The sequence below is a fragment of the Anas platyrhynchos genome, chromosome 3, assembly GCF_047663525.1.
Source record: "Anas platyrhynchos isolate ZD024472 breed Pekin duck chromosome 3, IASCAAS_PekinDuck_T2T, whole genome shotgun sequence".
Classification (NCBI taxonomy): Eukaryota; Metazoa; Chordata; class Aves; order Anseriformes; family Anatidae; genus Anas; species Anas platyrhynchos.
In genome coordinates, this window is record NC_092589.1 from 60,621,584 (window position 1) to 60,648,439 (window position 26,856).

At 39.3% G+C, this 26,856-nt stretch overlaps 2 protein-coding genes and 1 long non-coding RNA gene across 11 annotated transcripts in view; 2 read left to right on the top strand and 1 right to left on the bottom strand.

The window, feature by feature from the left end:
- The window catches only part of LOC119716319 (uncharacterized), a 31,424-nt gene extending 30,616 nt beyond the window's left edge, over window positions 1-808 (bottom strand). The window contains exon 1 of the long non-coding RNA XR_005264160.2: window positions 679-808. This is a non-coding gene — a long non-coding RNA (uncharacterized lncRNA). The remainder of the gene's footprint in view (window positions 1-678) is intronic.
- MAP3K5 (mitogen-activated protein kinase kinase kinase 5) overlaps window positions 1-23,319 on the top strand; it is a 99,902-nt gene extending 76,583 nt beyond the window's left edge. The window contains exons 16-30 of the mRNA XM_027454464.3: window positions 1,402-1,529; window positions 2,311-2,447; window positions 3,030-3,135; window positions 4,085-4,242; window positions 4,724-4,901; window positions 5,959-5,979; window positions 7,132-7,309; window positions 7,405-7,573; window positions 10,258-10,443; window positions 13,998-14,103; window positions 16,617-16,860; window positions 19,709-19,821; window positions 20,642-20,754; window positions 21,704-21,780; window positions 22,595-23,319. Of these exons, the coding sequence (XP_027310265.3) occupies window positions 1,402-1,529; window positions 2,311-2,447; window positions 3,030-3,135; window positions 4,085-4,242; window positions 4,724-4,901; window positions 5,959-5,979; window positions 7,132-7,309; window positions 7,405-7,573; window positions 10,258-10,443; window positions 13,998-14,103; window positions 16,617-16,860; window positions 19,709-19,821; window positions 20,642-20,754; window positions 21,704-21,780; window positions 22,595-22,655 (1,975 nt within the window). The 3' untranslated portion in view covers window positions 22,656-23,319. The remainder of the gene's footprint in view (window positions 1-1,401; window positions 1,530-2,310; window positions 2,448-3,029; window positions 3,136-4,084; window positions 4,243-4,723; window positions 4,902-5,958; window positions 5,980-7,131; window positions 7,310-7,404; window positions 7,574-10,257; window positions 10,444-13,997; window positions 14,104-16,616; window positions 16,861-19,708; window positions 19,822-20,641; window positions 20,755-21,703; window positions 21,781-22,594) is intronic.
- A 2,019-nt stretch (window positions 23,320-25,338) lies between these two features.
- Window positions 25,339-26,856, top strand: part of MAP7 (microtubule associated protein 7) — a 110,568-nt gene continuing 109,050 nt past the window's right edge. For 3 of the 9 annotated variants that reach the window (XM_027454465.3, XM_038176000.2, XM_038175999.2), the window contains exon 1: window positions 25,367-25,490. In XM_027454465.3, coding sequence (XP_027310266.3) covers window positions 25,445-25,490 — 46 coding nt within the window. In that variant the 5' untranslated portion in view covers window positions 25,367-25,444. Of the gene's footprint in view, window positions 25,491-26,856 lie in introns of all 9 variants that reach the window. The other 6 variants (XM_027454472.3, XM_072035981.1, XM_027454466.3 and 3 more) reach the window with 6 other exon arrangements.

The window sequence follows — 26,856 nt, forward strand, 5'->3', positions numbered from 1 at the left end:
TTCCAGAGGCATTTTGAGATGACTCCTTTTTTTTTCCCTCTACTTTTTAGAGTTCAGCCTCCATTTGTAGCTTGATGCTGTTGTTAGGGTGAACTGGTAACTACTTGCTCCAAAAGAGTGGAGCTCACAGGTGCTTTTACCCCAAGAACTTGGGTTGCATTCCTGGGACTGGCACTTTACTGGCTCCAGGAAGAACTAAATCCTAGACTTGAAGCAGCAGAAATCTCTTGACCCCTAATTTCCCCAGCACAAATATGAGTAAATGAAGGTGTTGTTGCCAGTTTGTCAGGAGGCCAGAATGTCATCAGTCAAAATCAGTCAAAATTTGTGCTGAGAGCAACCTGCCGAGGGTGAAAAGGAATTGGGGGGGGGGAAGGGAAGGGAGAGAGAATGTTGCTTCTGGTCACAGTTAGCTGCAAGGTTAAGATTGTGGTTTAATTTAGTACTCCCTCAGTATAAGCGTCTGAACATGTCCTCACACGCTCAACACACTGCAGCTACTTCTTGAACTCAACGGAGAAGTCTGTGTCCAACATCTATCTCACCTATCCTGAAAGTATGACTACAGACTTTAGTATTTTGTTGGAAGTAGCCACCAGACTCTGAATGTATTACCTAAATTTTGCCAGACAAAACACAGGATCTGGCCGCTAACCTGCCAGGGTGTGTGCGACTCACCCGTGGGTGGAAGAAGAGTGTTAGAGCTTGCTCAGGGGACCACGTCAGCTTCTGAGGTAGAGTTCTGGTGCTGTTCCACACCAGAAGGATCTGGACTTCAGAAATGTTGACAAAAAAGACTGCAGAAAAAGCGTACATCTCTGAAAAATACTTGATCTTTGACTAAACTAATTTTGAAATTATTCTCATCAGTTCTTCCGGATCTGTCTCCATGAAAAGACTCCTGATTTCTTACTTTGATAGCTATCCGCTCTTGCTTTCAGATAAGACTCCTCCTTTATTAGTAGAAACTTAAATGGTGATTTGTTTTAATTATTGAGCTGATCTTAATTATACATTAACTCAATTGTTTACTAGTTCACTTTGACACTAGTCTAAATACAACCATTTATTCTCTTTCTGTTGAGCTGGATTGTAGTTCCTTTTCCACAAATTATTTTGCCTAGTCTGTCTATGTAAATAAATGTACACTTACCACATTTTGTGTGTGTATACAATATTACATATTATTTTGTATGCTGTGTATATTCATATGTGAATGATTTCTTATTATGTGGTGGTTATAACCATTGACATTAAATGTGTCTAACAGATCATATTGTATTACTGTATGCAGTATTTCACTGTAAATACGTCTCATGGGACCTGAAATAAAACTTTACCATAGTAAACCCAAGACTTTATTCCTAAGGCTCAATATTGTATAAATTCTTTTCTTTACAGATACTCCCAACCTCTGCATGAAGAAATAGCTTTGCATAAGCATCTCAAACATAAGAACATTGTCCAGTATTTAGGATCTCTTAGTGAGGATGGTTTCATTAAGATATTCATGGAGCAGGTGCCTGGTGGTAAGTAGTGGTCAAGACTGGTTTGGTGATTATTTTTGCTTAACATCTTAAAAATGTAAGACCTATAGCACTGCAGAGTGATGTATTTCATGAAAAAAAAAAACAAACAAACATTCTTTAATGTGTCTTTCTTAAACTAATGGAAAAAAATGTAAGGGTTTTCCAAGTGTTTCATCAGGATTTATACAAGATGTGCTACAGATACAGCTCAGATTGTTGTTGTGCCAGGTGGTTGGTGGTCATCCTACTAGAAAGACTGTAGCTAGTCTCCGATGACTGTGCCCTTTTCAAATACCTAACATGAGAGAATTGTGACTGGCAATTATTGTTTCTGTTTGAGACCAAAGAAGTTACACCAGCCAGACATAATGAAAATATCACTTGTGGGGTTTAGCTTCTTGAGATGCCATGGATTTGGTTTATGTACAGAGGCATGTGTATGTATACCCACCCTTTTTTACTCTTTCACAACATTCTTCTTGGACAACTTCTCTCCAGGCATAACAGAGATGAGCACGTTGACTAAAAAGGTTCTGATCTGTTTGCTTGAGAGAATATATCTGCTGCAGCCAAGGCCAGTGGAGACACTTAGAGACTCTTTTTAATTAGTCAGGAATTTGAAAATGAAAGAAAGTATTTCCAAGAGAGGGCCTTTCATTATACAAGAGGTACCTGCACTTGGTTTGGGATTGTTGGTTGTTGTTACTTTGCTTATCCTTTGGGAGAAAAAGCAGAATTTAATTTGGTTTTACTCTCATTTTTTTCCTCTCCAAAATTATAGGCAGTCTTTCTGCTCTTCTACGATCAAAATGGGGACCATTAAAAAATAATGAGCAGACAATTGGCTTTTACACCAAACAGATTCTTGAAGGATTAAAATACCTCCATGATAATCAAATAGTGCATCGAGACATAAAGGTGAGAAATTGTGGAGATTAAGTCTGGTGTTATGCAACTGCATAACCCATTTATTTGTTCTGTAACTTAAACTTTCTTCTGGAAGCTATTCATTGTTGCAGACTTTATGCTACTCTGAAGTGTGCATTAGATAAGTGAGCCATTGTAACTTGAATTTACAGTAACAAAATATTTTTTAGAAAAAATTACATATAGCTGCATCAGATGTGGTAAAGCAGATATTTTGTACTTATGTTTTCAATGTTGTGATCCAGCTTTCATTAAAATGTATCAGGAGTGAAGAAGACTGTGGGTGGGATATGAACAGTTTCTTTTCCAATGAGATTCTAGACTTTTAAGATGCGTTTCTCTGTCTTGGTCTTTAAACTAGAATTCTTGTAGATGGAGAAGTTTGCTTTGAGATTAAATTTCTGATAATGGGATTACATAAGGCGGGAATGCTATTGATTTCTCTTTCTTGTCCATGCTAAAGAGCTTTAGGAAGTAATTCTTACTTACAAAAGGGTGTATTTGAGATACAAGTAATGCAAGTGAGACAAAACGCAGAGGAAAAATAATTGCTCTGAATGTTCTGTTCCTTAGGGTGATAACGTGCTTATCAACACGTACAGTGGAGTGTTAAAGATTTCAGACTTTGGAACTTCAAAGAGACTTGCAGGAATCAACCCATGTACTGAAACCTTCACTGGTATGTTCTCAGAGGAGATTCTTTCATTACTGCAACTTCCAGTATAGGGTCATATTTCATAGCTGCCTAACTTATATTGACTTCAAATCAATGTAAAAAGTCACTGGAAGTGTAAGCTAATTTAGGTATACTTGCTCTTAAGCTATGCGGTGTTCAAAGACACACAGACAACGCTGCTTTAGAAGTTGCACTTGAGACAAAAGAATAAAAATAAAAAAAAGTCCTACACAGTAGAAGAGCACTGTCTTTCCTGTGTCACATTTGAGTCTGCCTCTTCTGTATACATGACTTTTTCATTGTGCTGACCTAAAGCTAACTTTTTTTCTTTCATGACTGGTTTGGGCATCCTGGCATCATCTACAAAGCTTGTCATTAACGTAATTCTCATTCTGCTTGATAATTTGATTTGGATGTTAAATCATGAAATCACGCAGTGGCACTATATTAAATAATTACTCAAAATGAGAAGTGACTCTTATTTTAATTCCTTTCTCTGTTAAACTTCTGCTTAAATAGAACAGAATGCTTTATCAGGATGATTCCCATCAGAAAAGAAGCCTTAATATCTACTATTTTAGGTTCAAGTTTCACTTCCTTTTCCCCTCTGAATGCAATTCAGATTAATCTTCCTGATTTTCATCTTACTATGTAACACGGTAAATAAAAATAACAATCCAATGTCCTTGAAATCACTAGTAATTGTCACAGTCATTGAAGAGATACGAGATCAGTACATGATATCAGATGCTTTTAGCACAAATAAAATTTTGAATAGTGTTTTGAGTTTGTTTAATGCATGAGGAAACTTCTAATTTTTTTTGAATAATAGTGTTTTTTGTTAACTCTCCTGATACCATTCACTTCCCACTTATTTCATTTGTTTTGTTATTTCACTATCTATTGCATCTTTTGTGTGTGTAAAAAACAATGATGGCTATGTTTTAAACAGGTACCCTTCAGTATATGGCACCGGAAATCATTGACAAAGGGCCCCGTGGCTATGGGAAAGCTGCAGATATCTGGTCCTTGGGATGCACAATCATTGAGATGGCTACAGGGAAACCCCCATTTTATGAACTGGGAGAACCACAAGCAGCTATGTTTAAGGTCAGATATCTTCTTGTACAACTCAGACCAGTACTTGTAAACACAGGAAATCTTGTGACTGTTTTGGAAAAGCTGGAATTATAAGGAAAAGATGATAAAGGAAATGCTTCACTAATGAGGATGTTAAGAAGAATGAGCTGATTCAATTGAGTGGGAGTGCTGTGTGTATTTGAAGAGTGTAATGGAGCAGTAACAGCTATTCACTAGCATTATTACTTTTTTTTTTTTTTAAAAAAAAAAAGGCAAAGAAAAGCAGTTCTGACTTCTCCACTTTGTGAGAACCTCTCCTTACAATTGTATTTTTTTAATTTGATCGAATAATTACACAGTTGGCAATAATTTTGTTCTTTGCATTAATGAACTAGTTATAGAAAGGTAATATCAAAACATGATAACAATATACTACATTTGGTATGTTTTTTGTTATTTAGCATTTGAGAAAAGAACAGTAGAGAACTTTTTTTTTCCTGCTTTGTCTCAGGTGGGAATGTTTAAAATACACCCAGAGATTCCTGAATCGATGTCTGCAGAAGCCAAGGCTTTCATATTGCGTTGCTTTGAACCAGATCCTGATAAACGAGCTTTTGCTCATGAACTACTTGTAGATGAATTCTTGAAGGTTTCAAGCAAAAAAAGAAAGTCTCCATCAAAACTCTCAGGTAACTGTTGGTAAACTCACTCTGGAATTACTCTCTTATAAACCATCAGTTTCAGGAAACAATATCATTTCTTCTTTAAGACGAAGAATGTAGATCCCCATCCCGGATGAGTGATCAGTTGTAGTCTTTTGTTCCAGTGGCTTTCTGTAGAAAGACTGTTGTAGCAGAATTCTGCTCGCAAGTTGTCACTAAGGTGACTAAATATTAAGGTTTAGCATAGTATAGAATAGTTTCTCTTGGAAGGGACCTACAAAGATAGTTCAGCTGTCAGAATTTTTGGGGGCTGATCCAAAGTATATCGTTAAGGGGTGTTTGGATGATGCTCTTAAACACAGACAGGCACAGGGCACTGACCACCTCTCTAGGAAGCCTGTTCCAGTGTCTAACTACCCCCTTGGTAAAGAAATTTTTCCTAATATCTAGTCTGAACCTCCTTTGATGCAGATTTGAACTGTTACCATGCATCCTGTTACTGGAAACCAGGAAGAAAAGATTAGCATCTCCTTCTCTACTACCCCTAAAAGTCTTTCTCTGTCTATGTTGTTTTTTTGTGTGTTTTTTTTTTGTTTGTTTGTTTGTTTTTTTCAGATGTGTGCGTTTTCATTCAAATAATGTTTGTACAGAGTGCATTTTGTGTAAGGTAGTAACATGAACAAAATAATGTTTGTCCCATAGCAAACTGCATTATTCCCCCCACCACATTCCCTGCTATGTTTTTAAATTATGGAATATAACTGAGTAGTTTTGAGAGTATGGATGACATATTTTATGTGCATATATTAAATATATGTTCTGCATAATTTTAGCATGATACCTACAAGAAGAAACTACTAGGTAAAGGAGATAACACTGATTGATAGCTTTTAGCTTCTATTTTACAGGTTCAATTTAATTTTAAATGGCAATAAATCTTATTTAAAATAAGAGTTTTCACAGAGGAGAGTCCAGATGGTCCATAAAAATAAGAAGGGAGTTATTCTTTAGATTACACTTATTTTCCTCAGTTAATTTCAGCACAATTAACTTCATTTTTTTTTTCTTTGCTTGTCTCCCACAGTTCTTTCAGCTAACACAAATGGTGAGTTGTAACATACTTTTCTATGAAAACATAACTGCGTAGATACTGTGGCTATCACTTACTATGGTATAATTTGCCACACCAAATTCTTGCAAAGAGAAGTGGGCATAATTATAAAAATAAATGTTGTTTCTTAGGAAGCTCTAATTCATTGTACCAATTTTAATTAATAAAAAAAATATTTGTAATATTACCTTGGCTTAACTGTCTATACAGGTGGGTAAAACAGGCTTGAAGAGCTGTGTTGTTGTTATGGGGCCAATTTAGTGGAACTCTGAACAGGGAACCAAATGGCTGTTGTGTGGTAGCAATAGAGCCAAAGTATGTGGAGAAAGAAAACAGATTTTTATTAGGTTAAATTTGTATAATGTTGTGAGGGAGGTGGTGCAGAAGCAGAATTTGTTTGGGACCCCATGTCAAGCCTGGCTGACATCCCTTTTCAGGAAATAGTCCAGGTAGAATGGGGGTGGAAGGTGGGGAGGGGAGAGGGGAGGAAAAAAAAAAAAAAAAAAAAAAGCTAGCTTCCTGCTGAATAGAAGCACATTTTGAAATGTGGATGTATGAAAGAGGTATTGATAGTTTCTTGCAACAGTAATTGTACGTACTCTTGATTAATAGAAAAAAAAATCCCCACCTCTTAACGTTCATGTTTATTATGAATCAAAGCCTATGAACTAATTAAATTTGTACAAATCTGATACATAAATATATGTAATAAGATATTTCTCTATATTATGTTAAAATGCTTTTTATATTCTAATAGATAAATAAGCTCTATATAGAGAGACATTTAAAAACTAAATTATTGGAATGTGCATGCATGACTTACCCTGTAGGAACATTTTGTTATTGCTCAGAGTGCATACTGGTAACGTGTGATGCACATTCACTCCAGTGTTGAAGTTCTGGAAGTAAGCAGGCAAAGAGCCCAGGATTTCCAATATCTGAAGAACACTTTCAGTAAAAGCATACCTGAAGGGTAACTATTCCTGAAGGACAAATGTTAGGAGCTTTTTGTTCATTTTATCTTTAATATTTTGTCTGTGTGGGGAAAGACAGGAGTCAGAATTTGTTTCGTCTGAATGAATAACCTTTTTGTATCAGAACTGTGTTGATGCTATTTAATTCTACTTTCTAAATATTCTTAAATAGAGTATCTTCGGAGTATATCCTTACCTGTTCCTGTTCTGGTGGAAGATACAAGTAGCAGCAGTGAATATGGCTCAGTCTCACCGGATACAGAACTAAAAATTGACCCATTCTCTTTCAAAACAAGAGCCAAATCCTGTGGAGAAAAAGATGGGAAGGGAATCCGGTCCCTTTTTCTGAGGTAAGGGCTATTTGACATTTGTGTCAGTATCAGGAACATGTGCATTACGGTTGTTTTTTTATAAAGTTCCTTTTCACTGAGCATCTTTCATTCAGTATCCCAGATGAAAATTTTGAGGATCACAGTGCTCCTCCTTCACCTGAAGAGAAAGATTCTGGGTTTTTCATGCTGAAGAAGGATAGCGAAAGGAGAGCCACCCTTCATAGGATATTAACTGAGGACCAAGAGAAGGTGGTGAGGAACTTGATGGAAGCTTTGGCTCAGGTAAAGTAATTTCTAAAGGCAGCAAAAAAAAAAAAAAAAAAGTGGAATTTGAAGACTTATCTACAATTACCTGGAAGTTTCAAATTTACACATAGTAAAGCAATCAAAAAATATCACTTGATTAAACTAGAAAATATATGCAATATAAGCTTTCACAGTTTATTATTTTATTGGGGCTAATAAAATAGGCTTGAAAATTATGTTTATGCTGCATTAGATACGCATTTTATGTTCTTAGTACCTACCATATGAACACCTGCATACTAGTGCTGGCTGGACAATGGCAAACATGATTTCGTGATATTGTTTTGCTAGTGTATCAACTGAGGACTTCAGATCAACTCACGTAGTGTCTGTTATGCCCAGGAGGTTGAGCTTCTTGTAGAGTTCCATCTTCTGAGTGACTGGTTTGATGCAGAGAGGGTTAGGTCTTTTTGGCCTGCTCTGGCCTTAAGTTAGGGTACTACATAGAAAAGAGTAGAGTGACTGGTAAACCCGTGCCTTCCAGCCAACAGCCACAGAAGGGGAGAGACGGGACTAGGTAGAAAATAAACTGCCACTATTCCTCACAGCAGCTGGGAGCCACATATGGAGGGGCGGGAAGATGGAGTAGTAGTGGGAGTTACAGCAAAATAATTGCAGAATGACCTTTTGGTGCTCCTTTGTGGCGATGATTCATTATGATGTATCAATTCAGAATGACACTGAATAAATTACAGGTCATCCCCACACTGCTAAATGTTGCAACACTGAAATTGGATGACATGATTTTTTTGTTCTTGTTTGTAACGCGTGTTAGTAGGTAATTGACTCACTTGATTCTCAAGGCTGAGTATTGCTGGTCTGAAACATATTTGTGTGAAATGTGGCAAATCAGCTTCTAAAGATAGTACTGTTTGGGAAACTGATGGAACCAATACAATTCTTATGCATGTACCGCAGCTCAAGTAACTGGAAATCGCTGCCATACCAAATAATAATAATAAAAAAAGGCTTCTAATTCTTGGAAAAACACAACAATTGTCCCGATAACTATAGGAAGTACTAAAATAGAAGGCAACAAGAGATACGCCAGTGATCCATGCTTTGCAAGAGTGCTGCTATAAAAGACAGTTGTTATTTTATTCCTTGTCAGAGAGTAGAAAACTGGCTCAAACCACCTGAAAGTGGTGGTAGCTGCAGTTAAGGGGCTGTTGAGGTGTCCACCTGTTATGCCCTGCTTAAATGCCAGAAAGTACCAATAGATAGAAGCCTGACTTGCTTGTTGGGCCTCATCAGGGTTTAGGTATTCTCAGCGCTTTAGTCATAAGAACTTTTCATAAGAACGATTTCAGCAAAGTGGTTATTGTGGGTGAGTGCTAGGGGAGGAGAATGACCTTCCCCAAAATAGACCTCTGTTCCCTATTAGGGAGCTATACTGGTTCCCCTGTTCCCAGCACGCATTTGATGGACTTTGAATCTGTTCTGTGTCCACCTCTCTACCCTAATGGCTGCTTAATTATTTACAGGGAAAGGAGATCAGATACTGTAGGACAGAGGGAGGGATCAACTTCAGTATAGACTGTAGTCAGATGAATTCTTCAAATCAAAACAGATCAGGGTCAGAAGGTAGAATTTTTATCTCATAGGTGCTTTAGTTGTGAGCATCCCTCTTCTCCCTCTCACGCCCCCCAACAAACAAATGATCTTGGTTTCAACCAGATCAGAATTAATTAACTAGTCAAAAACTGAACATTATTGGCAAACGGAGTTCTTGATGCCTAGCCAGCTGTAACATTATGGCATAAAACTGGCAAATACAAGAGAACCAAACACAGCATGTCCTTCTGTCACGGAAATTGATACTAGATATCTTTAGTCTCTATAAATACTTCCCTCAAGAAAAAAAAAAAAAGTGTTTTAATATTGCATGTTGAAAATCTAGTATGGTTTTCTGTCTCTGACTTGATTTTGAGATTTGGAATTGAAATTTATGTTCAGTTTGCATAACTTCAGAGAGTAAACCGTCTTTTGCTTCGTAGTTACTCACGCTGGTTATTCGGATGAAAGCTTTTGAGCTTTTTGCTGCTTTTGTAACTCATGCAAAAACACATGAACTTTAAAGATAGGCACAAGTATTTGTAATAGAGAAAGATGAGGTTTGTAGACCTGCTTTAACAATAGGTGAGTGTGAAAGTACCGTTATGGGGAAGTCATGCAGGAAAGAATTAGATTCTTTCTGAGCCTTCTCCATAACCTTGACTAATTCCTTCTTTTAAATGTTACAGTGGGACTTTGTATGTTGTCTTTCAGAGGCACTCTGAAAACAGTCACTTCAAAGTATGTGGGATTTTTCTTGCAATTCAGAGAGGTCTGTAATATCTAGTGCAGAGTATATTCATTCATATCTTTTTGCTCCTGTGCAGTCAGACATATATAGTGTGTATGTATACTTCAGCAACTACTGTAAAATAAAGTCAGCTTTTTTGCTAGTCAGGTAATCTGCATTAGCAGGAAGCTCAGTGCTACAGCTGTAGTTACACAGCCACTGTAACCTGGCTTGCGGTTGCACTTTGCCTTAACTATATCTTTAGAGTTTCTGAAAATTCATACTGCTAACTGACATTATTGGATTAAGGACCATTGGGTGTGCATTTCAAAAGATGGCTATCAAAACTACTTTGTTTCCTCTCTTCCTCTACCAGGGAGCTGAAGAGCCGAAGCTAAAATGGGAACATATTATGACACTCGTTTCCAGCCTCAGAGAGTTTGTACGGTCCACTGATCGTAAAATCATCGCAACCACTCTTTCAAAACTGAAACTGGAGTTAGACTTTGACAGCCATGGTATCAGTCAAGTGCAACTTGTGTTGTTTGGTTTTCAAGATGCTGTAAGTTGTCATTTTTAGTAAATACTTTATGCAAGAAAACTGCAGAAACCTAGAAACCAGAAGCAAACATAACTTCATCAACTTTCCTCCAGAGATACTGAAACAATAACATTTGAGAACTTTGAACTTGTAATAATGAAACAACACCAACAAAACAAACCAAAACAAACAAAAAAAAAACAGTCCACAACCACAATTTGGTTTGTTTGCCACATGATCCTTTGGCAGGATGCAAACCCTGAACACAGTTGTTGAGATTTTGTTGATTAAAGAATCTTCATTTAGTACTGTTGCATAAACTTTGTAATAATAAAAGCAGGAAAAAATATCGTTTTTTGGAAGGATTTCTGATAACTAAGATAAACACTGATAGTCAAGCTTGCCCTACATAAATGAGATCTCTTGAACTTCTTTTATAAAACGAATGCACTAAACCACTAAACAGCCTCAAGTAATAGCCTGTCTACATTATAATGTATTACATTCTTATTCTAGAATTTTGGTTAGCAGAATTCTTACAAATTAGCCCTTTTCATTTTAATGTATATTAAGCAGGATAAGAAAGAAGAAAAACAGGATACCTTTCTTCAAGCAATTAATGTAAGTTTTGATATCCCACAGTGAGCAGCAACCAAACAGACACAGTAACACCCTTTAAATAGCTAGTTTACCAAAAGCAAATGTTCGTTTCTTGAGTTATATATTCAAAGTTAGTTCACAAAGAATTATGCTTAATGATTAAGATTAATAATTGACATGGGAGGATGTAGCTGTGCTGGGCATCAGTGTGTCCAGAGTGAAGTTCTGTAGTAAAAACTGAGATGACAGTCCACGTAGGCGTTTGAGATAGATGACTTTTGTCAGCATTTTAACCTTGTGTACTCTGAGAAGTAACGGAGCTGTCAGGAAGGATTTAATCTGTTTGTTGCATAGACTACACTGACAAAGAAGTAGATTTTGCGTAACAAAACAAAAGCTAATATGTGAAATTAATCTGTAAGAGAGGTTTCTCCAAAGGAGAGATTTCTGAGCCTTCGCTTTGAGTACACTTCAGCTCTCCATTCTGTTTAGCTTCATATCAGTACAGCTGTGATGGTTGGAAGAAATAAACATGTACAAGGTCAAGAGACCAGTTGGGGGGGGAAGAGTACAAATATCTGAGTTGGGTTTCTGACAGACTTTGCTGTGCATCAGTTGTTTTGTGATAACTGTTTGAGCTCATGCTCTTTTTCATAAATATTTTACCCTCTTCTGTTAATCATTTTAAGTTGATGTTTTTAAGTTAACTTACAAATTTCTCTCCCCTTAGTATCTTGCCTATTATTTAACTAAGATTAACCTACAAAAAGGTCAAAGAAAAAATTGCTTTGTATGTGTCCAGCCTTATTTTTTGACATATATTAGATATTCGTCATAGAATACTGAAATCCAGATCTGCATCAAGACCTCAGATTATTGCACAGGCTGGGGATATTGCTAGAAGTGAGAGGCAGTACTTCCCTTGTTCTCAGGACCTAGACCTTACCCTGAGATTATTACCCTGTTAATATTCAGGATATCCTCTTCAGGGCAACCAAGAAAAGGTACTTTCTGCTGTGGTCTGAATAGCTAAATCATGTTATTGTGGATTTTTGTTCTTGACAAAGTTGCATCATGCTTCCGTAGTACTTAAATACTCTACAGTGAGCTGAACTTGTTGATGTGTTTGTAGGAGTCAGCCTGGGGAGCTGCTGGGTGCCTGCACGCAGGAGTCGTGCTGCCTCAGAGGGCCATGGGCAAGCCTTTGGGGGCTGCAGGGGGCTTCTGCCCCATGTGTCCGGCACAGGGCAGGCTCCCCTGGGATGCTGACAGCTCTCCTGCAGTGTCCAAGTGCCATCTAGTGGCCACTGGCAGCAGAACCAAGGAGGCCTGGGTACTGTGGGGCTTTGCCCCTGGCCGGCAGGTAAACCCGCACCCAGTTGCTAGAGAAAACTTGTAGGCCAAGATAAAGACAGGTGAGGGGAAGGGAGGGGAAGGTAGGACCTGAGGAAAAAACAAATGATGCAAAAGCAATTGCTCACTGCCAGTTGATGCCTAGCCAGTCCCTGAGAAATGTCTCGTTTGGAAAAACTATGTTAGTTTTTGTTGCTGAGCATAGCACCAAATGATAGGGGGTACCCGTATGGTCAGCTGTCTTGCTGTGTCCTCTCCCAGCTACTTGTGCACCCCCAGCCTGCTTGCTGGTGGGGCAGAATGAGAAACGGAGAAGGCCTTGATGCTGTACAAGCACTGTTCAACAGCAGATAAAACTCTGGTGTGTTATCAGCCGTTTTGGTCACCAGTCCAAAACAGGACAGGTCCAGCACCCTACAGGATACTGTGAAGAAAACTAACTCCATCCCAGCCAACCTGGTACAGCTACCTATATAAATCAGTTTACTGAACACGGTTTCTTTAGGGCAGTGATAATATCATTAATAACATTTATAGCTTTCAGAAGATATGCAAGTTATCATATGTGCTACTTCACTTTTCTTACAGAGAGGCTTTAACAATATGAAAGAAATAAATTATTCATTTTTTTCAGGAAGACAAGAATGAACCACCTTCTTGATGCTTTTTTTTAAACAAACTGTAGTTGCTACTGTTTTTTCAATAAGGCTTTGAATAGCTTCATTGCTTTCTAAATCCCATTTGATTTGTCTCTTCCTGTAACTTGTGGAGTTCTACTCATGCAGATCTGTGCTTTTGACAGCTTCCATGCCTGAAAAACAGCATTAAGCTGTTATGTGTTATTGCTGGATGCTCTGACTGGGTATTTCATCGTAGAGCTGTCACCCCACTTGCTTCTTCCCTGTCACGGGGGAGTTGGAAATTATCTGGAGTATCCATACTCCATGTCTAACATGGAGTATCCATAGGGGCACTCAGGAATATGGCTAAACATGGTTTGAAAGCAGGTCTGTAGAGGATTAGGAGCAACCCAGTGTAGATACCTATCTCATCAGATGAAGTTAAAAATAGAAGGAAAGAGGTAATGGCACAACATAGAAATGAAATCCCCTGGTTATCTAAATTATTTTCTGAATCAAGGGGGAAAAGCATTACATTTGTTCTTTGGTATTTCCTACAATTATCCTTTAAAATAGTGAAGTATTGCTCAGAGTGAACAGTGAAAACCATAACGAAAAAGTAACAAGGTTAATTAGCTTAAGCTGTGAGACTTTCATAATATGGTCCTTGGTCTTTGTCATGGACTTGAATTTTTTTTACAGTTTCAGTCCATGACTGCGAAGGTTAAATAAACTTTGGTATTAGTCATCAAAAATCACCTAACACAGGAACTGGTATTTTATTTAGGAAAAAAAAAAAAGCGCAAAATATTGTCTGACATACAGCATTGCTAACATCCACTATTTTATGAACATTTTCTGCATTTAATGTAAACACGAAATAGTTTAAATCAGCTGTTTGATACAGCATCTTTAAGTTCAAACACTTTACACAGTTCTGATGTAAATTACAGTTTCAGATTGTTGAGAATGTAATCTCTGAATTGAATTCTCTGTTTCTAGGTAAATAAAGTTCTCCGAAATCATAACATCAAGCCACATTGGATGTTTGCATTGGACAGCATAATTAGAAAAGCCGTGCAGACAGCTATTACCATTCTGGTCCCAGGTGAGTTGTTTCTTACTACTCGGCAAGTATGAATTACCTATCTCCTTAAATGTGCTTTAAAGCTGCAATTATGATGCTTCACTTAAGAATTTGAAACCAGCAGTGAGATTTTCCTGTTCACCATCTGTTTTGCAACTTAAACACTGATAAGCATGTTGTCCAAGTTATTTTGGAAAGTTATCCTTTCCAAGATGTGTCCTCTAAACAGTTCTGCAACCCAGTGAGCAGCAGCAGACAAAGGTACTCTGGGGCCTTATTTTATTTAGGTGCACAGTAGCACAGTACTGCCTCTTGAAATCCGAAGGATGGACAACTTGCCCAGCACATACCACTTTTCAGAAGGTGTTTTACAAAGCGCAGGTTAAGGGCATGCTATTTTAAATACTCAAAAATCTCTCTGTCTCCTCATCAGAAGTTGTCTAAAGAAAATAATAGATCAAAACCTGTAGACTGAATATTGTATTTTGAATTTTGTTGAGGTAGAATGAGGTTAGCTGAGGGGAGAATTCTGTATAGAAGAAATGTAAACCATTCTGTTATTGTTTGCCTATTTGCAGAGTTCATTTCTTTGCTGCATCTTAATTTCTAATGTTGTGATTTTTATTCCCTAGCACTGGAATTAGTGGTGAAATTTTCAAATCTGTGGTTTAATGCTCTAAGTCTGGAGTCAAAAATACTTCAGTTTCTGTTTTCTGCAATGGGTTAAAGACTGAAATTGTCAACAAGGGAATCTATAGATTCCAACATAAGTTACAGCTCTTCCTGTTCTGCTTATTTTCCATATTCCCAGTACAACCAGCGAAGCATAAAGGGTTTCTGTGAGACTTTTAAGTCATTAGGGAAAATCTTGCTTTTGATTAGAACACCGAATATCATATAAAACATGTACTTTTTTGCTGTATAATAGGAGCACTGCAGAATTTCTCCTTGCTGAGCTCTTATCCCCATGCAGCCAAGTATCAGCATTATTGGTATCAGGTCAATCTTAAAATTCCCAGTGCCCCAGTAGCTTTCAGGTGACGATCATCCACCTCTTCCCTAATTGTATTACCATACTTCTGACTGCTTCCCCTTGCTTGTCTGATCTCTTCTTTGTGGTTTTTCTTCCATGGATGATGTGAAGATTAGTCTCTGGGTTTAAGACTTTTAAAAATTGTGGGGTACTTTTGGAGTAGTAAGAAACAGATGTCCTATACTTACACTTACTGGTGCTTGCTCTACAATGGCAAAATTAACTTCAGTTCCTAGTAGTGTGATATAAAAATTAAAAACATACATAGATGTATTTGCCTAGGATAAAAATTATATTCATGGAACAGCTATATAATAAATCTGCTTTCTCTTATGAAGAGATGATTAGAATCAAGGCATGAATACCCCTTTTGAAAAGAAGAGAAATTTGCTTGTTAGTTCTTGAGCAGAAAGGAAAGGACAAAAAACTATGAAACAAATGTGATTTTTTTAAAAAAAGTATGTTTTGATGAGGAAACTAAAGGGAGTGTTTTAAGGAGCCACAATTGAAGGAAGGAAGGAGGATTTATATTAAAGGGTTAGAATTAACAAACAGATGTTGTTGCAATAATAAATTTTGTAGGAATATAAGACCTTGTGTGCACATCTGCCATAGCTGGTAAACTCTCGTAGGTAGTTCTAACAAAGAATAAGAGAAAACAGAGTATGCGTGTAGCTTTGTGTCCATGGTTTTGTGGATGTACATCACTACACAATAGGTAGTGTTCTCTCTGATAATTGGGGGGAGGAAGTGTGCCACCTTCATTGCTGGGAAAGAGGTCTGTTTATTTCCTCTGTGTATTTGGATACTTTTTTTTTTTTTTTTTTTTTTTTGTAAGCATGATATTCCTCTAATGAGAGGCTGCTAAATATGCCAAAACAGCAACAACAGGAATAGCTGGATATAATAAATAATGATTATTTATTTAATAAAACAACTAAGGTCAGACACATGAGAAATAGCACACCACTGAGAATAGAGTAAAACAAGAGTACCTGTGGTGCTGCATGGACCTTAGTACCAGAAAACAGATTTTTTTCCAAGGTAATCCTCAAATCTAAAGCTTTCAAACTCATGGTCAGCTGCAGTTATTATTTGAAAGACATAACAGCTGTTCTTGATAGCTATAACATAAGTCTAATGCAGTAATGTGGCATAAATACATGTTATTAATAGAAATATTTGTAAGGTAGTTCTGTTCTCAACTACCATATGTAGTAGTAGCCATTCACCAAAAATAAGAGAATAGCAGTAAATTTCCCATGCAATTCAGCAAGTCCTCAATCAATCCTGCACTAGACAACAGACAGCATTCATACTGCAAGTTCTGATCAAATGCAGTATTCTTTGCTCTGTGTGACCTTACATTGGGTGAATAACAATATTAATATCATAATAATAATTGAAAACTTTAGGATGATCCCTAGATAGTCACTTAGGTGTGCTCTTGCTTTAATGTTTATCTTTCCTGTTTTTTCCTTAATTTTAATGTTTCTAACAGAATTGAGGCCACATTTTAGTCTTGCATCGGAAAGTGATGCAGCAGATCAAGATGATATAGAAGTTGAAGAAGATCAAGACGACCAGCCCCAGAATCAAACTATCCAACAGCCTTGCATTGTCATGGAAGATGCAATAGCTACCTCAGGTGTGAGCACACTCAGCTCTACGGTATCCCATGACTCCCAGGCTGCTCACAGGACGCTGAGTGTCCAGCTGGGCAGGCTAAAATTAGAGACTAACAGGTAAGTCTGGACATCAGGAGACACTAACCTACTTGAGACTACATATCGTTTTGCTTTTGAAATACATATGCTAGAATAGTAGCAATGGTATCAATTCCATAGCACTGCAACTCATTTCTTTAAATGATGGCCATTGTACATGACCAGTCACAACTACACATTAGCTTTATTAATTTCAGAATCATAGTGATGGAAGTTGAAGTCAAGTCAGTCTCGATTTCAGGTGCCCTTTCAAGGAAGGTCTGGAAAAACTGAGCTTGCTGCCAAGTTTCTGCTTTTTCTCTCCTTCACATGCTGTATATGGCTGATGAATGGTGTTATGTTTTGTTTCCATTATGGCAGAACTCACTGTTCTTTTCTGTAGTTATTCTCGGAGAACAAACACAAGCTAGTCAACAGCCGCACACGAACTGAACAAGGAAATTTTGAGATGTTTTGTGTGCAGAATTCACTGCAGCAGGATCTGTGTTTACAAGCAAGCGTTACATTTTTCTTTGAAAACCAAACACCAATCTGTTCATCAAAGAAAAATCAAAAAATGTGTGTTTTAAAGTAAGTGATCCAGAAACTGGATATTTCAGAAATATAAATATTCTACTTTCAGGTAGAATGGATTTTTATTTTCTTAAATAAAAACAGATACGATTCCCATTATTTTATCCAAATTATAATTTTATAAATAATTGTTTTTTCATTAAAATATACCAGATAGTCTGCTTAGAGCAAATATTTTAGCCTCTGCAGCACCTGACTTAGGACACTGCATTTCTCACTGACCTCGGTAAATTTTGAGTATGACCTTGATGGGAGAACATATCTTCAATAACACAGTTGCTATGCTTATGTGCTGCCAGCACATTCTGCGTACTTATTGACCCAATTTGAATTGAAATGCTAAATTGCAGTTTACTTTTAAATGTGTCCAGAAACTTTGCCATAGAGTACTACGCTATATATACTATTTTTAATAGAGTATGAGTATTTTTGAATTCTCACCTTACAATTCATTTTTTAGTTTTCGATGACCACAGAAATAGTTTACCTTACTGATATATTCAAAACCAACATCAAAAAAATTGCTTGGATTGCTTCACTTTTCCCAGCATAGACTTGGGAAGTAATAGCATCAGAAGTGATCCATTTGTAGAAGTATTGTTACCTAACACCTTGCTTTTGTAAATCTCCTAAATGCAAAGCCTTTGACCAAATAATCACATCCTGTCATTCACACAGAAATCTTGAGGTAAATAATATGGGCAGTTGTTTAGTTTAAGTATTAATTAAAGCTTTATTGGCAGAAGCAGCAAGTAGTTACCAAGAGAAAATGGCTGATTATTTTTATTGGCCCCATAGGCCTTTTTCAACCAGAATGGGTAGAGGAGGAATAAATTAACTGGAAGTCGGCTTCACTCCTCTCTGCAGAATATTAAACTGCTTTGTGACTAACCAAGCTGTGGGTGTGTGTAGAGAGAGACGGAGCAGCGCTGTTCACGTGCAGGGTAGATTTTTCAACAATTGTTAACTCAGGCGTGGAAGTACTCAAATGCAGCGATGCTGCTGGTAGGCCTGTGTGCCCCTCATATCCTTAAAAGTAGCAATAAATGCTTTTACAAAGTGATTACGTCAGAAACAGTTTTTCTGTGCAAAGCCAGGGTGGGGTACTTCTGTAGTCCATTCTCCAGCTGAATTCCAAAATGTCCCTATCTTTCAGTGTCCTAAAAGATGCATTGCTTAACAAACTTAAAAGAATATGGCACTGAAACAAACAAACAAAAAATAAGTACTGAACTGGAACAGTTTATGCATAGTTCTCAGACTGACAGACTTCAAGGAAGGGATGAAGATGTGATTCTTTCAAGGCAGAACTTTATAATACTGGAAAGTCGTAGGTTTATGAGCTATAACAAGCACATATGTTATCAAGGTCGAATTTCTTTAACCAATTTTCTAAGCCCATTTTGTTCACAATTCCTCCTTTATACTAAAAAAAAAAAAAAAAAAAAAAAAGAAAAACCTTTTCTAAAATAACAAATTACTACAGTCAGTTTCACATACAAATTTACAAATTTTCTGTTGTATTCTGATTATTTTCCTTTGATCAACTTGGTGTTGGCCGCTGAATCTCTGTTCTTTTTTCTCTGGATTTGTGTTACGAAGGAAGTCAAAAATGGGTTCCAGTTTGTTTCTGTTTTCTCAAAAGTAATGCTTAGGAGAGGACAAAATGTATTTTCCCTCGTCTTCTCTTATTCTTCATATAGTATAGGGGGGTAGGTACAAGCCTTCTAGTATGTGAGGAAGGGACAGTCCTTGTGTGGATTGCAATGTGTCTTCCCCATTTAAGAAATGGAACCATAAGTTTTTGCCACACTTTCATCATATCTGCATCCTTGCTGTACTTTGTAAAATGTGTGCAGGAGAGATGCGAGTTGGCCTTTTGCCTTCCATGGGGTGGTGTGACAAAGTTTAGCCCTTGGCTCATGAAACGCTTTGGTAACTGAGAAGAACAAACGTACATTTTTGTTTAAAGCTGACTACTAGCTGTAGAAATTTTACTGAAATTTTCTACCATACCACCTGTTCAGTGGGTGTATGTGTATATGGAGACAAGGTACTTATTTTTTGTTGTTTGAAGAGCTCTAGTTTTAGAAATTAGACCAGTGGATGTTTATAACTGCATGTATGTTATGTTATAATAAACCTATAGAGACAGGATGTTTCTGTGAAGAAATGAAGAATTCTGTCCTTGTCTCTGTCAAGAAGGTTTCCAATTTAAGTTTAGTAAGAGTGTTGCTTTCCTGAAAAAATTGAGACTAAAGAAAATGTGTGCTTTCTTCCCATTGCTTCACAGGTTATTGGAGGAACTGGTTCAAAAGGAGAGAGAATTTCAAGTCCTTCTACATCAAGCTATAGAAGAAAAAGATCAAGAAATCAAAAACCTGAGGCTTAGGTCACAGCCAATAGGTAAGTGAGAGGAGGTTTCAAAGAAAAATTTCACACTAACATCTTCACAGATGAAGACAGTAACAGCTAAATTTCTGTTATTTTTATTGAGTCAGTCTCAGTAAAGGTATTTTATTACACTGCTTTTGGTAGGATTTTCTTTGAAATAAGAGTGCATGTTGAAGGAACAAATTACTGTATTTTATTCACAATAAAATGAAGGATGTAATTTAAATATTTTTGATTGTGATCGTTACATTGAAAGTTCAAGAGGGTAGAATTGGTGAGATATGAGTACAACATAAAGCTTACTGAGTTTGATCTGTATCTGCCTTGAAGAAGGTGTAAGTGCTAATGCAGTTTGATGTTTCAATGTTATGTGCTTCAACGAAGTGTCACTTTCCAAAAGCAGCTGATCCTGTCCAAAGCATTGCCTACACACCAGCTGTGTGAGTTACACTGAATGTTTTCGTTAAATATGTAAGAGCCTCAGTGTAGACACAATTACAGTGATGCTGATTTGGGTAGTAGTCATTCGCTGAAGAGGACAGAAAATGCATCTATCAGATGTACACACTAGTTTAACTGCCTTCACATTGAAGTCCAAGATTACTTTTGAGTAACATAAGTAACCATAACCAAGTAAAGTGATTGTTGTATAACTTTCTGTGAGCTGTAATTGGGTACGGGCTACAGGAACAGACATTTATGGGGATAGTGGTATTCTAAGCTTGGAGGGAAAAGTCACTGAAGACAGTGCTTTAGCATTTAAACAAACAAAAAAAGACAAGAGGTTGCTTTGTCAAGACATGGTCTTTTCTCAAAAAAATGCTTGTTCTAGATATTCCTGGATTGTCTGTCTGTCATCGTCATTCCACTGGCACAGGGACTGAAGACCCTGATCTCATAAACTGGTTGAGTGTTCAAGGAGCTGATGAGGCCACAATAAACAAGGTGAGAAGGGTCCTTCCTGTTTGCCTTGTCACACATCACAAATCATTAAAATGTTTTTTGTTTTTTTTTAAAAAAAAGTGCTGTTTAAAAAAGTACTGTTTTTGTGACTGAGTGCAAGAAGATCACAAATCATTTTAATTACTTTTCAAATTTTGAGAGATGAGCCTCTTTTCAGAGGAGAAGAATAAGGCATGAACATGAAGGCCTTTGTTAAAAATAAATAAAGTGTGTTCATAATGTCTATAACTGATTACAAATAAGAGAATAAATCATCCTGTTAAAGAGACGGTATTAGTTCGGTTCATAATTTTTCAGTCTCCACATGTTGCAGGAGTTCCTACTGATTATACCCTGGGTACAGGGTACACGTTCACCCTTAGGCAACCGTGTTAAGTGAAATCTCCTGAAGTAGAAAGGTCTGTTCCGCAGCAAATGATATATAATTTTAGAGGTGTTGAGCTTCTCCAAATTTCAGATGACTTAAGAAGTCCTGCATATAATTATCACTCATGTAGATCGGTTCAAAGGTAGCTCAAAATTAAAATGCACCAAATTCAGATGATGCTTTTGAAAAGGTAGGTCTTACCACATTTCACCTGCAAGGAAATTAAACAAACAGTTATGCTCAAATGTGTATTCATTGAATTTTGATTCTGAGATACCAGTGATGATAATAGAAGTTCCAGCTGACAAAAGTTTTGAGTAGCTGTGAAAGCATTACACATTTAAGGTAATGTATGGTGTGTCAGTGTGGAGTATGCTGCATATAAATTAAGCAGTTTCACTGTGTTTCTAGAAACAATATGGATTAATCTGTTAAAGGTACCAAATTTTGGCCCAATTTTAGATTTTTTCCAGATGCCTATTTTTAAGGTGCATGTAGTATATAAAACTTAGAAAGACTTAAAAAGTTTTCTAACAAAATGTTCATTTAAACTTGTTTTTGTAGTTCTTGGCTGAAGACTATACATTAATGGATGTTCTCTGCTATGTTACACGAGATGATCTGAAATGTTTGAGACTGAGGTAATGTTTCACAGTTAAGTGAACTGCACTGAGCTGGAGTGTGCTTTGTTACAAAAGAAAATAACCGATGCTAACCCTATGTTGGATTGTTCAGCATAAATTTAAAATAACACTTGACAATATCTCTTGTATCCTGATGCATTTCTGATAAACAGCTGATAGTGGTTACATTTTAGAAATAAGCTTTTACATTAAAGGCAAGCAAAGGGAATTTTTTAAAGTGAAGCTTTTGCCTTGCACCTGGACACGCTGAAAGTCCCACTAAAGGCTTGCTTTTATTTTAAAAGGTTGAGAGAGCAAAATTTGCTGTAATTTATCATCCTCACAAAACTGTAAAAACATTCATGGACTACAACTAACACTAGATTTCAGCTAGTCATACCAGGTGTGTATGTCACTGCAGGACCAGTTTAAGTAGAAATTATATAATGTATCAAACACTGAGTGTTCCCAGGTAGCTTGAAAATAAATTAAAATTGGTAAGTGGTAAGATATTGACGCTTCCATAATGTTGGAAGTCTGCTGTGGGTTATGCAGGCCCTTTAGATGAGAAGTCTGAATTCCTGAAAGCAGGCATCTGAAAAGTCAAAATATTTCCCTGTACTGTATAATCAGAAAAGGACTCTGTTCTGTCTTTGAGTGTGTGTTGAACTTCACCTTTGATCAGCTTTTGTACTGAGTAGTAGTAGCAGAATTTCACTGGTTTGAAACTAGAACAAGAAAATCAGAATGCACCTGAATTGGAATGGAATGCTTTTGGGCTGGAGAGTGTTATTTTACCTGAGCATCTTTACGATTTTTTTTTTCTTTACAGAGGAGGAATGCTATGCACCCTCTGGAAGGCCATTACTGACTTTCGAGAGAAACATGCCTGACACTGAAATCTTTCTTCGCTTCTCTGCAGAGAGGAAAAGGTTTCTTTTCAGCACAGAGCAGGTGTGCTGTCAGAAGGACTGTTGCACTTTAATCCAGTATTTGTTTACCAATGTTAAAAACACTGCAGCTTCCTGACTGCTTTTACGCCTATAATCCATAAGGAATCTGTAAACAACCTGCAACATTATTTTACTTTAACTGTTTATACATGCAAGTTTTTCAAAAGTTAAGGAAAAACAAAAATTAACTCACAAAATATTGTACTTAATGTAACCAGATGTTAATTTCACGGAAAACTGATGTAAGATTTCATGTGACTGTGCATCACTGGAACAAAACCAAAATGTGACAACTTCTCAAGTTTTTTTTTCTTTGTAACGCATCTCGGTAATCTGTAGTAGAAATTCATAATTTCAATCATAATTAGATATTTTTCTTTTAGTGTGCAAGACCTAAAAGTAATTGTTTTTACCTATTGCCCTACATAGTTTAATATTGTTTATTTTTGGTAACTTAAGTTCTATGGTGCATTTGTTTTAGTTGTTTATGTACTACTGAACTGTACCAGTTGCATACACCTCAACCATAGTAATGTTAGCTTGTTCTAAAGCTATCTGACATACACAGTTGAAAATAAAAGAACCTCCGAGTTGCTTTTTGCTACATTTTTGAACTTTTAAAATAAAGGTGTAGAACTGGAAAATGTTGGAATAAAAAAAAAAAATCACACTGAGTATCAAGGGAACCTTTCTGACACATTAGTTATTGTGATTTGATTTTGATAGTCATAGTATTGAATGTTTTCTCAATACTGCAATTAGATTGAACAGGAAACCTGACACTTCCCAGCAAAACATAATTCTCTGGGTGCTCAATTTATTAAACAACCATCCACCTTTAGTGTGTGGAATAATCATCTTGTTTTCTTCTTTGTGATTTGCCTGTTCTCGTGCATCATAAAAAGGAAGTGTGGATATTCTGTATCCATCAACGCTGATCATCACTCTGGCATCCCAGCACTGGGTTAACACCAGATCCTTCCGGGGCAGATCTAAGTAGGACTTGTCTGGACAGAAACAGCTTCTTTCTTCATAAGCCTTGGTAACTGGTGAACAGCTTAGGCCCTGAATGTTTCATGTCTAACAAGTATTTTAAAAGAAAATTGAGTATTTTTTCTAAATGTGAACATGCTGTCCTGACTTGTATGTAGTTAATTTTCCTAGGGTCAATTGTCTTCTGAAAAACAATTATGTATAATAATAATAATAATAATAATAGAAAACAGGAAAAGCATGATGTGGTAAAAAGATATGACACAGTATCAGCCCGTGACTATTGCAGCTTGAATACCTCTGATTTTATGCAGCATAAATAGCATAAGCATTACTTTATTTGTGTTTGGGGTTTGAAAGCATGTAGCCTGTTCTCTATTATCTATGACTCAGGATGCTCAGCAATGCCAGCTATGTATAAGAGAAGGGAGTGTGATCATTTCAATGTCTCCACGAGACCTAGCCTGGCACCAGCTGGGAATAAATTCCTGTGGTTTGCTGCTGGCCTCACCGGACCTGCAGAGCTGCTCAGCTGATGATCAGTTTTGTACTCTCTACTGTAAGGCTTTATTGAGTATTATGCATGGCTATCCTGAGCCATCCTACTCTCATCCTGCTTGAGGGACTGTGCTTCCCTGAACAATGTAGCTTACCCATCTGTGTACTAGAGCTGTGCATAATCAGGAAAGTACAGGTACTATCCCCACCCCGTGCTTCAGGCCCCCTCCTGTCCATTGTTTCAGACACTTGGTAGTTGTTATTATCCTTGGACAGAATGCACAAACACTTTGGGGCAGAGCGTATCAGACAGGTCAGCCTGGGGGCCCTGAGTATACCTACTAGCACATACCTACTGACCACACGTGAGAGACGTGAGGTTATGCTCTGATGACATGGTATGTGCAGGAGGGAACTTTTTGATTATGGGACATACTGCTCCCTTTGAGCTTAGTAGCCTCTTGGTCATCAGCTACTAGTTTGGGAGTTTCTTGTAGCTTTCAGCATCAAGCCCAGCCGGTGCTTGTATTACAGCACTATGCCCCTGCCCACAGCCAGCAGGGCATGTTTATCCCCAACTCTTGATTTAGCGAGCCAGTGACTCCTGGTGCAGCAGAGCAGCCACCCTTTCTGCCCATGTAAGAGACCTCGTGCCCTGAACTCAGCTCTCTCAGGGAGGAGGACTTTCTGTTTGCTTCATACAGCACAGCAGGTCATGGTATTTGCACCTCTACATCAGCTTATCTTCATGTATGTCGCAGCTGTGCCAGGGGTTCCCCGATTCATTTGCCCTGTTTCAGCCGTGGTTTTGCAGATTCGTGCTGCCTACAAGTAAACACAAAATGCAGCGATGTTTTAGTCGGGGCTGCTTTTAAGAGAAACACCCCTGAAAGCAGCTCGGGGGGAGTCCAGGCGAGCTCCCAGGACAGGTGAGGAGGCGGTGAGCCCCAGGGCAGGGACCCGCCGGCGTGCGGCCACCTGAGGAGCCCGGGACCACCACAGCACCGCTGCCGCGGGGCCCCTGTGAGGAGGGAAGAAAAACAAAACCAAAAACGCCGTGAAAACAGAGAGGGCAACCCCAGCCGGGCCGGGGAGGGAGGGAGCCGCCAGCCCCCGCCTCGTCCCCGCCTGAGGAGGGGCCGGCGGCCGCTCTCCGCCCTCACCTGCCCCGCGGGGCCGTGGCGCCCTCACCTGCCCGGGGCGAGGCGTGGCGGGGCGGCGCTCGCCGAGGAGCTGACATGGCGCAGGCCGCGGGCAGGAGCGGCGGCTGCCGGCGCCCCGCAGGTGAGGCGCGGATCGGGGCTGAGGGCTCGGGGCTGGGGGCTCGGGGCTTGGGGCTGAGGGCTCGGCTCGCCGGCTGCGGGGCCCGGCGGCCGCCTCCCGCAACAGGTGCGCGGCCGCCCCGCCGCGGGCTTCCCCCGGCTCTCGCCGCAAGCCGCGGCCGCAGACCGGAGCCGGGCCCCCAAGGGGCTCCGCAGCCCGGCCCGGCCGAACTGGGCTGACACCCCCCGGCCCCTCGGGCGGCCTGCCCGGGGCTCTGTCGGCCAGCCCAGAGCGTCCCGGTGTCTGCGCTCGGGGCCGGTGCGGGGAGCCGAGACCGGCCGCCAGGTCAACCCGGGCTGTGGGGGCGCCAGGTCAACCCGTGTTCTGCCAGGCGGGGTGAATGCCTGCGGGAGCCGGGTAACGGAGGCGAGAATTGGGCAAACCCGGGCGGGGGCCTGCGCCCTGCAGCAGCCCGGGCCTTGAAGCGAGCCCGCAGCGAGGGGGTGGCCCTGTGCCTTGCTGCCAGGGCGTTGTGGGACCGGCTCGTGTCGGCCCAAGGGCGAGGAGGGTGCAGGGAGGAGGTCTGGGCTTGCTCCAGCGGATCGGCCGCTGCATCGCCGCTGCGGGCGCAGATGCTGCTTGCTTTGGGGAGCGGTGGAGGGGTTGCCCTGCTGGCATGCTGGCTGCAGGTGCTGCGTGTTGGGTTGTGAAGCCCTGCTCCAGCTTGCAGCGCTCCTTTCTTTGCCCCTCCTCGCACAGCGCGGTTCCCCTCGCCCTTTGCCGGTCCCTTTGCCGCCCTGGCACACACCCGGGTTTATCGCTGAATCCCACAGCGAGGATTCCCATCAAAACAACATCTGAGCAGGCCGTATGGCTGTTGGTTAATCAAGCGCGTTTCCACAATGCGATATTCTAATGCACATCTTACATAATCTGGTGGGAGTGCAGTAACAAGCAACAACTGCGGGCAGCCCCATCCAAGAGCTGCTTTGCGTTAATAAAGTTAAAGGCATACAGCAAAAAGGCAAATCACAGCCATCCCTCTAAAATTCCCCTTCAGAAAGGATGCACCTCTTTGGTTTCGGGGTTATCAGCCACGCCAGCTTCACTTTCCACAGGAAAAGCAGGCTGCCGGTGCATTGTTTTAAAGCTGCTTTTAGCAGATTGTTTTCAAACTCTTTACCTTGCCTTGTTAATGCGGTGGTTTTGGTAACTGTGTCGTCAGGCTCTGTTGTCTATCAAGGTTGGAGATGAGCTGAAAGAAGTGTATTTTATGTGTGTGTGGATTTGAACAGGCTTTTGGCAGAGCCCTTGGTGCAGAGAGAGCTGTGAGGGCACCGCCACCCAGCGCTGCCTGCGAGCGGCAGGGGGACTCAGCCTCACCTGG